Source organism: Alexandromys fortis, unplaced genomic scaffold, assembly GCF_014885135.2.
Source record: "Alexandromys fortis isolate MF-2015 unplaced genomic scaffold, M_Fortis_MF-2015_v1.1 scaffold_56, whole genome shotgun sequence".
Lineage (NCBI taxonomy): Eukaryota > Metazoa > Chordata > Mammalia > Rodentia > Cricetidae > Alexandromys > Alexandromys fortis.
In genome coordinates this window covers 6,485,072-6,495,937 of record NW_026067935.1, presented here as the reverse complement: position 1 = coordinate 6,495,937, position 10,866 = coordinate 6,485,072, and the positions used below count along the sequence as shown (strand labels likewise).

Genomic DNA, 10,866 nt, shown 5'->3' with positions numbered 1-10,866 from the left:
GGCGGGGGGGGGGGGGGGGGGGGGGGAAGCTGTGTGGAGCAAGTGAGGATTTTCCCCAAGGTTGCGGCTTGGGGTTTTCTCCTGTCTGTTACCGGATCCCTGCCTGCTGGTTAACTTCCATTTTGTCCTCTGGCAAGGGCAATAGTGGGTATGAGTAAGTCGGTGAACACCAGCCTGCCCCTCCTCACAGCTCTGTGTCCACACCATAAAGGTTTAGCAGAGGTCTGTCAGTGTTTGCTGGGCTGGGCCTACGGACGTCAGCACCTTCTATTCACGCCAGCCGAAAGCAGCAGTGTAAATGCTCCTGTAGGCTGGCTGGCTGGGCAAGCAGGGACCTCTGGCTCCAGGCTGGCAGCCTCTAAGTGCTAGCAGCAGACCCAACAACTCCAGCACTGGATGGTGAAAACAGAAGTTTTCACCAGCCTTCCCCAGCAGATTTTGGAGCAATTTCCTCCTCCCTGCCCCAGAAACCCTGCTTTTGTGGGGGTCATAGTAACTTGAAGTTTAAACAAAGGCTGTATGTGTCTTTATCACTGGGATGGCTGGTCAAAATTCTGCCTAATCATTATCCCCTCTCTGTTCCTGGCCCACCATGATGGGACCTCCCTGCCTCCCCTGTCACACCTTTCCTACCAGAGTGGAATGAATCCTCTAAACTATAAGCCAAAGTAAAACTTTCATCTCTTAAAAAAATGAAAGACAAATTCTTCAAATTCTGCTCTTCTTGGAAATTGCTGGGGACTCTTAACCACACTGAGTCGGCATTTGCATGAGGTGACATGCTTCTTATTCTACTCCATTCACATCTGCTCACTGTCTTAGAGAAACTATTGTGATGACTCATATAAAATATAATGCGCTGGGCAGTGGTGGCGCACTTTAACCCCTGCACTTATGAGGCAGACACAGGCAGGTCTCTGTGAGTTCAAGGCTAGCCTGCTCTAAAAGCAAGTTCCAGGATGGTCAGAGCTACACACAGCTACTCTGTCTCAAAAAAATAAATACAGACAAGGCAGGTGTGACAGCTCACACCTTTAATCCCAGCATTCGTTCAGTAGGCTTGGGCAAGATAATTTTGAGTCCAGCCCAGGCTACACAGTAAGAATTTGTCTCCAGAAAAGTTCTGAGGACTGGGGCGCTCACTTGGCTTAGTATTTTCCATGCGCATATAAGGACCTGAGTTTAATCTCCAGAACCCATAAAAAAGTCAAGCTTGGTGGTATGTGCTTGTAATGCCAGCACTGGGGAGGCAGAGACAGTGGGAAGCTCCAGGGAGCCCTAGGTCAGCCAGTCCAACTTAATCTGCAAATCTCTGGCCAATAAGAGAAAAGAAAAACAAGAACAAAACCAGTGTGGTAAGGGGAGAGTAAAGCAGAGATGAATGGTATAAATCCAAACAGAATCTGATCAAACCAACTGATCTCTCTATTCCTCAACTGCTTTCCCTGGAAAAACGAGGGAAGAATAGCAAGAAGTGTGTAGCGTGTGTATGTGTGTGTGTCCCGCGTACACACTGAGTGGTGCGGAGGACATAAACAGTAAAATACTGCCTTCCCCACGGTCCTTCTTGTTATCAAGAAAAAGCAGCCTAGTTTCCCAGGGAAGACAAAAAAAAAAAAATTCCCTACATTCTAAAGAAGCAAAAACAAACAAACCCACAGGGACTGGAAAGATGGCTCAGAGGTTAAAAGCACTTGCTTCTCTTCCAGAGGACCCAGGTTCAAGTCCCAGCACCCACATGGCAGCTCACAGACATCTGTAACTTTAGTTCCAGGGGAATCCAATGCCCTCTTCTGGCCTCTGTGGGCACAAGACACGCATGTGGCACACAGATATGCAGGCAAAACTCCCACAGACATGAAAAAATTAAATACACCTTTATAAAAACCACAAACAAGATTTTTTTTCATGTGAGACACTGTAAGAAGCTGTCGATAGATGGGTAAAGTAGGTTTTAGAACAATCAGATGAGACTCTGGCCTGGCTCTACTCAAAGAGATCCCTGGGTACCCAGTAAAATTTTAATAAATATCAGTCACTTGACCTGAAGAGAAGCTGTGCAAAGACCACCTGGCTGCTGGCAGCCTAGAGGTTGGGGGTCCTGGGAAGCAGTTTCAGGGTGACTGTGCAAAGGGATCAAACGCTTCTCTGCAAAGCTACGAACTGGCCTGTAGACACCCAATGATCCCTTGGGTGGCCTGCCTGGCCATCAACATCAGCCTCTCCTGCTGGTGGCCAATGGCACTGCTCAGGAGCCTATCCATGCCCTTCAGACAGGAGCAACAAGGCAGAGATCTCGAAGCAACAGATGCTTCCTCTGCTAATCTCTACAAATAACTGCACATACTTCATTACTGGCTCTTCTTAAAGATTAAGTTGGGAAGCCTCAACCGGATGGGCTGTTTAGGAAATCTGCCTGGTAGGAAAACAGGCTTCTGGACACGGAGGGAGGCAGTGTGAGAGGGAAGAGGCCAATGTGAACCATAAAAAGGAGGGCTCTTGGAGGTCACTAGCTCACCATCTAGACAATATTTTCCTAAGTGCCTACTGGGTGTGAAACACTGGCGACAGAGAAATAGGATTTAGCCCTGACCATCTGGGAAGTTACAGTCTAGCAAGGAGGCATGTGGAAACAGAAGCCTCATTTCACGTGCTAAGTCAGATTAGGCCAAAGCAAAGCTGGAGGGCAGGGATCAAGCCCAGCCAAGCCCAGGGAAGACAGATAGCTCAGCCTACGGCAGGGAAGAGGTGAAAAGGCACAGAGACTAGGAAATGCTCAAGGGAATCTAGCGGGCTGGAGGAATGTGTGAGCAACGACAAGTCAGAGAGGAGCTGGGATAACTAGGACCCAGATGCCCAAGAGCCTTATACATGCTGAGGAGTGTCGGATTCCACAAGAAACGTCAAAGACCAACTTTTTAACTCACACAGCAAAGTCAGGGAAAGTCAAGCACGGGATCCAGACCTCTGGGCTCCCCAACTCCCATTCTCTACCCTTGGAAGCTCTCAAGCTCACAGGCAGGGAAGGGAAGCGAGAAGAGAGTTAACTGCCCGTGCAACATTCACCTGCTGGAGAATCCCAGCCAGGCCTTGGTCATCTCCCCAGCAGGGAATGTGCTGTCCCAGTCATTGGGCAAAGTCACGCTGAGATCGCTGAGATCGGCCCTTCCAAGTCATTGCTTCTCTGCAGTGGGAGTGGTCTGGGCATCTCGTCCATTCCCAGAACACAGTCTCTGCACAGGCGAACAAGAGCTTGACTACAGCAGTCCAGGGCCGTACAAAGCCAGGGTCAGTCAGGGAGGCAAGTGTCAGAAGGAATTCTGGTGTGCTGGAGGGATGCTGGCTGCACACAGTGGGGTTGAGGGAGTGGGAGACCAGAGGGAACCAAACTCCACCTGGGAGCACACACACGTCGGCAGGGAAGATTAGCTGCACACAAAAGTATCTAGAAGGCAGACAGGGCTAAGAGTCGGCAGAGAAAAGCGCAGTGGGGGTTCGCAGCTGAGAGAGGAGCCCAGGGGCGCTGGGTGGTGGCTGCTGGACGCCTGAAGAGGAACATTGGCTACCTGCGGGAGGCTGCCCTATCAGTTGGGGCTCTCGGACAAAGGCCCGTGCTTGGTTGAGGTCTCTTGAAGAATCTAGAACTGGGAGGCAGGTAGGCCCAAGAGTTCCAGAGATACAGAGGGGAAGAAAGGGAGGGATTTCAAAGCAAAAGCAGGAAGGCTACTTTAAAAGGGGACAAAGCTAGAGGCCTTGCTTAAAATGACATTTGTACAGAAATTTTTCTTAGGATAAGCATTTAGGATGGGGGGAGGTGATAGTTGTGTACATTGTGGTGAGGAGAACATTTAAGTTTCCCTCTGGCAAGCTCCCCATCAGTCTTTCCACTGGTGGGAAAGAATATGAGGTAGTGGAAGAAGAAGCCCCCCCCCCCCCCCCCCGCCACACACACACCTTCAGAATCTAGCATCTCTCAGGACATCCAGCAAGGGAGTTTGGGGATAGAGAAGGGCCACACCCCATCCTTAGGCCCCAGTGCCCACCCAGCCAAGCAAGACTGCAGGGATGTACGGATGCAGGAGAAACCCAGACCACGGCTCTGCCCTGCACTTCCTGCCGGCCCCAGGGAGTGGTGGTCTCCTGGGGCAAGCCCTGCCCTGGCACTGCAAACACACCTGCTCCGTGACCTGCTGTGACACTTGTCACGGGGGGGGGGGTCCCTCCACAACCGAGGAATTGAGGAATCAGCATTGATAGTCCGAATGGGGAGGCGGGGGTCCCGAGCCTCACACGCTTCTCCCGCGCGGCGTCCCGAGGGCCCAATAGGCCGCGCGCACCGCTGCCCGGCACTGCGGGCTCCCCCGGCCCCCGGAAGGGCCGCCGTCCGCCCGCCGTCCTCCCGCCGCCCGCCACCCGCTCACTCACCCGCTCGGCCGGCCGCACTCCAGGCTCCTCGGCCGCCGCCTCAAGCCGCGTCCCGGGTAGCGCGGGCCCCACGGCCCCGGCCCGACCGGCTGCACCCCGTGGCCCCGCGCGCCCCCGCCGCCAGCTGGCCCCGCGCGAGCGTCCGAACGGCGGCGGGCATGCTCCGGGCCGTCGGCGGCGGCGCACGTGCTGGCGCGGGACTCGGGCCGCCGACCGCTGTGGCCTCTGGTGAACGCGGGCTGAGGGGGACGCGGGCCGGGCCGGCAGGAGCGCTCTGAGCCCCGGCGCCGCCGTGCCCCCCACGCGCCTCAGCGGCCGCTGCCTCCCGCGCGCGCCGGCCCGGCTCGCATTCCCTCAGTCGCGGCGGCGGCGGGCGGCGCCTCCTCAGGCCGCGCGGGGGAGCGGCGGGGGCGCGGCGCGGAGGAGCCGGGCCGCCGCCTGCGCCGGAAGAGCCGCTCCGACTCTGCCCCGCACCGCCGGGCCCGCGCGCGGGAGGTCGAGAGGCGACCGCTCGGGGAGGGACCCCGGAGCTGGCGGAGCTAGCGGCTTCGGGGTTTTGTTTCTGACTAAACTCCTCAGGAGTCAGACGACACACTTAAGGAAACAAGCTGCGGCGAAAGCCATGGGGCGCTGGGAATACTGGGGCAGGCCCCGCGCCGAGTCCGTGTGGAAACCCGTGGTCTTTGCCTACAGCCGCCGAGTCCTTTGCACAAGGCTCCGGGCGGGAAAAAGCCATCAGCGGCGGGAGTAGTGGCCGCCTGACAGCGTGTGCAGCTCAGGTCCCCACCTCCCAGAGAGCAGGCTCAGGGCCAGAAATAGCTTCATCGTGATGCACCTCTCCCCTAGGAAGCTCTGGTTGCCACATTTTGAAACCAAGAGGGTACGTGGTGCGAGTCAAAGAAAAGGTTACGGGTTTTTGTGGGTTACACAAGGACAGCCCTGCTTGCCAAAAGTTTGTGTCGTGGACCTAAATTAAAGCACACACCTAACACCTAGTGATGGCTGACTACGGGCTAGAGAGAGGAGCCCAGTGTCCAGATAAAAGCCAAGGAGCAGGGGACCATACTACGTGTTCATCTCTTCGGGCAGAGTAGAGACTGAGAGGGCAAGAAATGCAGTTTACAGAACGTGATGCCCACACCCAGACAACTGAAGGTGTCCATCAAATACTCCAGCCCTGGAATCACCAAAAGGTGCCCTAAAGTGCTTTCTAGACACACACACAAACACATCTCCAGGGTGCTATTGATTGCTTGGAATTGACTTCCTTTATTAATTTTAGTATCTCCATGATTGCTAACCGAACAGACAACTCCTGGGACTTAATACCACCATTAAAACTGGCTGTTACTGCCACCGTGAATAAACTCACAAATACCACGAGACAGCTCAGATCCACAAATATTTATTGAGTGCCTAGATGCAAGATGGAAGATGACATGGTCCCTGCTCTCTCAGAGCTTACAACTTCATTATTCCGGTGTTTGACCAGATTTTAAAAAACAAGCATGACAAGCACTTGCCTGACCAACAGCAGCAATGTATTAGCAACTGTTTTTCACATTATGGGTTACTGTCAAAGTAGCCAATGTAAGTAAAATACAATTAACCTTTGAAATCTTATAGTGAAGGCATGGTAGGTAATGTTCAGCAAATGCAAAGCTATGGCTTGGTTCCTCACATATTTGAGGTCTCCAGTGAAATAAAGGGCGAATATGTGGGGAAAGGGTTTTAGTGAGGTCCTAAAGCACTGGACTAGTTCGACAAGGTGTTAAACTTCCGTATTGCTCTTGGCAGAGCAGGAAATAACTCCTGTCAAAATCTGTGCAATACCAGGGTTTAGCCAGGTTGGCAACATCCAGAAGTGAGCATGACCCATTGATGAATGCTCTCCCTTCATTCCTAAAGGTCTCTACGTGCCACTTACTTATTCTAAGGGTTTTAAAGACCTGCGGTACAAAGTGGCACATTTAAAATGAGTGGAAACTGTTGAGTCATGTGACACTAAGATGATGAAAATGTCTGATCTCACTACATATTTGGGTGCAGGCTTCACAGGACAAGCAGCGTTTGGCAAAGCACCTGGCTTTTCTATGTTAAAAGGATTCCACTAGTCTCTTGATGCTTGTAAATCCACATAAATCTAAGGCTCGGTGGCAGGCACTTCTTCAAGGTGGTCCATCCTCTAGAGGTCTAATCACAAAACATTTGAGGGAAAAATTTTGGTTAAACTTGCAGTAAACTATAATGGAAAAAGTCAATATTTATGCCCAGTAATACCCTTCCATCCATTAAGATCAAAATGCTTTCTGAATTTACATTTGATGGGTTAATGTTTTATAATTTTAGTCAACCAATAAATAACATACCAAGGAAATTCATTTACAATTCAAGAAAACCCTTGACTTTTATCAAACAGCAAAGACAAAATAGACCACCTAACACAAATGACAGCCCAATGGAGTGACTGGGACAAAACCATCAACTTTAAAAAAAAAAAAGCCACTGGATTGGGAATATAGTGTGTGCCTTTAAAAATAAAAATAAAAAAGAAACAACACTATCTCAAAATCCTAGTAACTGATGAAACTGAAACACGCTGTTTGGTACACACTTAAGGAAGCACTGGCCTGTCGGTCCCCTCTGGATCCCCTATCATTTGGTCTATAAAGTGAGGAAGCCAGCCTTAGCCAGGGTGTAACCAGGTCTGCAGCTGGTCTCTGAGAAGGAAGGGCACATCTCCACATTTCAAAGGCACGTCCCAGAAGCCTCAGACTCACTGGGGTTCTTGGTGGTTTGTTTTTTACTAGCTGCAGCATAACCTCAGCACAGAAACAGTTTGCCTCCCTTGGGCAGCAGATGCTCTTTAAGACTGCTATCTTCCCCACTTTGAGGCTAACTTGATTGTTATTCAAGTGTTCTTAAGATATGCATTACTAAGGGGAAAGGCAGCTGCAAGAATTTTCCTTGGTGTCTTTCTTCATAACTATGAAGAATAAAATTTCTTTTTCAAATAAGTAATTGATAGTTTAAATCTATTACACACTTCAAAAACCAAAGCATATGCTTTCTGAGAAGCACAGAAGATGTTTTGATGGAACTTAATGCCTTTTTTGGAATAAGCCAATTATAGGCACCTAAGAAGATAACTCCTTGGCAAGATAAGCTACCATCTCTTCTGAAGTGGCAATCTCCTGCTTCTTGAGAATATAGTAGACTTATAATAAATGGAGAGAACAATGAGATAAAAACACAGTGGACTTGTTCGAGTTGTCATGTTTGTTGACCTCACATGCAAGGCAAGGACTCTACCACTAGGCGTACTGTACTCCAGCCGTGAATGCTGCATGTCACCTACAGGGACATCTTAAGAAATAGCCCATCCCCTTATAAGCTCTAGACACAAGCTGTACAGGAGCTTGATTAAAATGAACCTTGTTTTACTGTAACATCATTTTTACAAGGCTAACAGAAAAACCAAGAATAAAGGCACTTACTTCTAATGACAAGAAATCCTGATTAAGTCTTCACTGGTTACTGACTGTGAACTCCAAGGACCCCCTCCTACCTCAGAGTCCCCACAAGTAGGACAGGGTCCAGGCCAATCGGTCGCCAGGTAAAGCTTTGATCAGAAGATGCTCGAAGACCACCCGATGTTCTGCTGAGGCATACACACCTTAATGGGATTCCTGGCATGTCTTGGTTCGATATAAATATATATGAAGAACTACATACGTGGAAAGAACTCAGAGGCAAACCAAAATCAAAACCTTGAGCACTAGCCCTGGAAATCAACTATGAGAGCTCAGATTCCAAGAACATGGGTGTTGAGTTCAGAGTGGTCTCCAGAAGTGAGGGGGTGAGCAGTGCAGATATCACCAACAGTCCCAACACAAACAGATATGTGCTGCTCCTCGACCAGAAAAGCTTCTCCTGCCCACACAGTGCTCTCAGAGAGAGCTAGGGAATGCCACCCATGTGGTGGGCTACAGGCCACGGCAGGGCCCTGGAAAAGACACCAGGCTCTATCTGGACATAAATCCTGTCCTTTATCAGGCAGAGTAGAATGCTGTGAGCCCAAACCAACAGTTATCACAGCAGCTACTATGTAGGTCTTTTTCTTTTTGGCAAGGGTGGAGTGGTAGGTCAGTGAGGTTAAGAGGGTAATGGCTTTGGGAGCTAAAGCTTTATGTTTAATAGAAATTGGAGCTACACTGGAAACTATCCAAGCTGTGACACAACGTACATCCTGGATGGGGGCAGAAAACCCCAGCTCTCCACCTGCTGCTCTCCATCTTTGTTTTCTTTCCTTAAAAATATTTTCAGGGAAATCAAACAAGTTATATGTAGTTTTTAAACTCTTCAGTATTCGAGTCTTATTCATTTTTATGTTTAATTATTTATTGCGGTGTGAACGTGCTGAAGTGTATATGTAGAGGTCAGAAGACAACTTACAAAAGTCATTTCTTTCTCATATGTGGGTTCGGGAACTCAAAATGGTCCTCAGGCTTGGTGGCAAGCACCTCTACCTGTTAAGACATCTTGTTGGCTTAACTGTTCTACTATTCACTACAAGGCAGAAGTTTAACATAGAAACTGTGTTATCATTTCTAAAACACTTCTACAGAATCTAAATGCAAATTATACTATAATTTTTAATATTCAATGTTAGTCTATCCTTATGGAAGCTGTGAATCATTTATTTTAAAAATGAATTATATTTACAATATAGAACAAGTTTATAAAATCGGTGTGCAAAGTTCATTGTAAAAGGATAACACTATTTCCTTAGCAACAAGCCACCTCCTGTTTACATTTCCTTATTGTTGACAGAAATTGAAGACATACACTATTTAAAAATAATGCCTTTTAAATAGTAAAATATACAAGAAGTTCCTGAGCATAACGAAAATATCTTGAAAATATGTGGCCATTTGAGTATAAAATAGCAAGTGTAATAATAACATGATTGTAAAACTACTGTTTGAAGTCTTATAAACAGTACAAAAAAGCTTGTCTTTTCTGAGAGCAGAACTGTACATCAGTGCAAACAAAAATGTCTCAGATTTAATGGCTACCAATCTCAAAGGTTTGCAGAGCTGCGCAAGATATGAAACTTCTTGAGTGTCATTCGAACTGAACCCAGTTCACGATTGATCCTTTCCAAACGATCTTCCAAGGCTTCCTAGGTAAAAGTAATGAGAAAGGTGTCAACAGAATCCACACCAAGTCCTCTAGGTCAACAGCCAACTGCCACCTACAGACCTCTGATTAGAGCACAAAAGCAAGCATAAAATCAAAACGACAGATTTTTCTTTCTACATAAATCATCATATTGACATTATTATTCTTTTTGTTTGTTTGTTTGTTTTGAGACAGGTTTTTCTCTGTGTAGCCCTGACTGTCCTGGAACTTGCTATGTAGATCAGTCTACCCTCGAACTCAGAGATCTGCCTGCCTCTGCTTCCCAAGTGCTGAAATTAAAGGTGTGTACCACCACCACATAGCCAACACTATTTTTCTTTTTCTTTTTTCTTTTTTTTGGTTTTTCAAGACAGGGTTTCTCTGTGGCTTTGGAGCCTGTCCTGGAACTAGCTCTTGTAGACCAGGCTGGTCTCGAACTCACAGAGATCCGCCTGCCTCTGCCTCCCAAGTGCTGGGATTAAAGGCGTGGGCCACCACTGCCCGGCTAACACTATTTTTCTTAAACTGAACAATGAATCAGCTTCTCAACCCTTGTAAATAAGCACGGCCATCCTTGGTCTGTTTTGGCATTCTTGGCATATGAGAATTCTGCACAGCAGTGCAGCCACAGGCAGGGGTGGTGGTAATGACTTGAGATCAGTATTTTGAAGCCCAAATGTGCTCTCCATGGGTCACCAGAGAAGTGTGCATATTGAGTGCAGCTGTAGCCAAATAATCTGACAAAATTTCTCCCTTTTAATCCCAGGCAGAGGCAGGTGGATCTCTGTGAGTTCAAGGCCAGTCTGGTCTACAGAGTGAGTTCCAGGACAAGCTCCAAAGCCACAGAGAAATGTCTTGAGAAAACCAAACAAACAAACAAAACATTATTGAAGCTGGGCATGGTGGCTCAGAGCTATAATAACAGTTCTTGGGAGGCAGAGGCAGGTGGGTTGTGAGTTTGAGACCAATCTGGTCTACAGAACGAGTTCCAGAACAGTCAGGGCTGTACAGAAAAATCTTGTCTCATTAAAAAAAGAAAAGAAAAAGAAAAAACAGAGACTTCAGGAGAAAAGAGTTCACAGTTATAATGAAGAAGTACAGTTAATGATACCTGGAATATATATTTACCAATCTAGATCATTTATTCTATATTGACACAAATGCCATCCTGAAATAGAACTTGATCCCCTGGCTCCTTGAGACAGGGTTTCTTTGTATAGCCTTGCCTGTCCTCAAACTCTCTAGACCAGGTTGGTC

General features: G+C 48.1%; 2 protein-coding genes across 21 annotated transcripts in view; both read right to left on the bottom strand.

Annotated features, from left to right (window-relative positions):
- Pitpnm2 (phosphatidylinositol transfer protein membrane associated 2) overlaps window positions 1–4,753 on the bottom strand; it is a 139,433-nt gene extending 134,680 nt beyond the window's left edge. For 5 of the 13 annotated variants that reach the window (XM_050146338.1, XM_050146341.1, XM_050146350.1 and 2 more), the window contains exon 1: window positions 4,426–4,753. The gene's annotated coding sequence lies outside the window, so the exon portion shown is untranslated. The remainder of the gene's footprint in view (window positions 1–4,425) is intronic. The other 8 variants (XM_050146344.1, XM_050146343.1, XM_050146342.1 and 5 more) reach the window with 3 other exon arrangements.
- Window positions 4,754–5,820: 1,067 nt separating this feature from the next.
- Mphosph9 (M-phase phosphoprotein 9) overlaps window positions 5,821–10,866 on the bottom strand; it is a 69,181-nt gene continuing 64,135 nt past the window's right edge. For 7 of the 8 annotated variants that reach the window (XM_050146384.1, XM_050146389.1, XM_050146388.1 and 4 more), the window contains one exon: window positions 5,821–9,610. In XM_050146384.1, the coding sequence (XP_050002341.1) occupies window positions 9,509–9,610 (102 nt within the window). In that variant the 3' untranslated portion in view covers window positions 5,821–9,508. The remainder of the gene's footprint in view (window positions 9,611–10,866) is intronic. The other variant, XR_007592539.1, reaches the window with a different exon arrangement.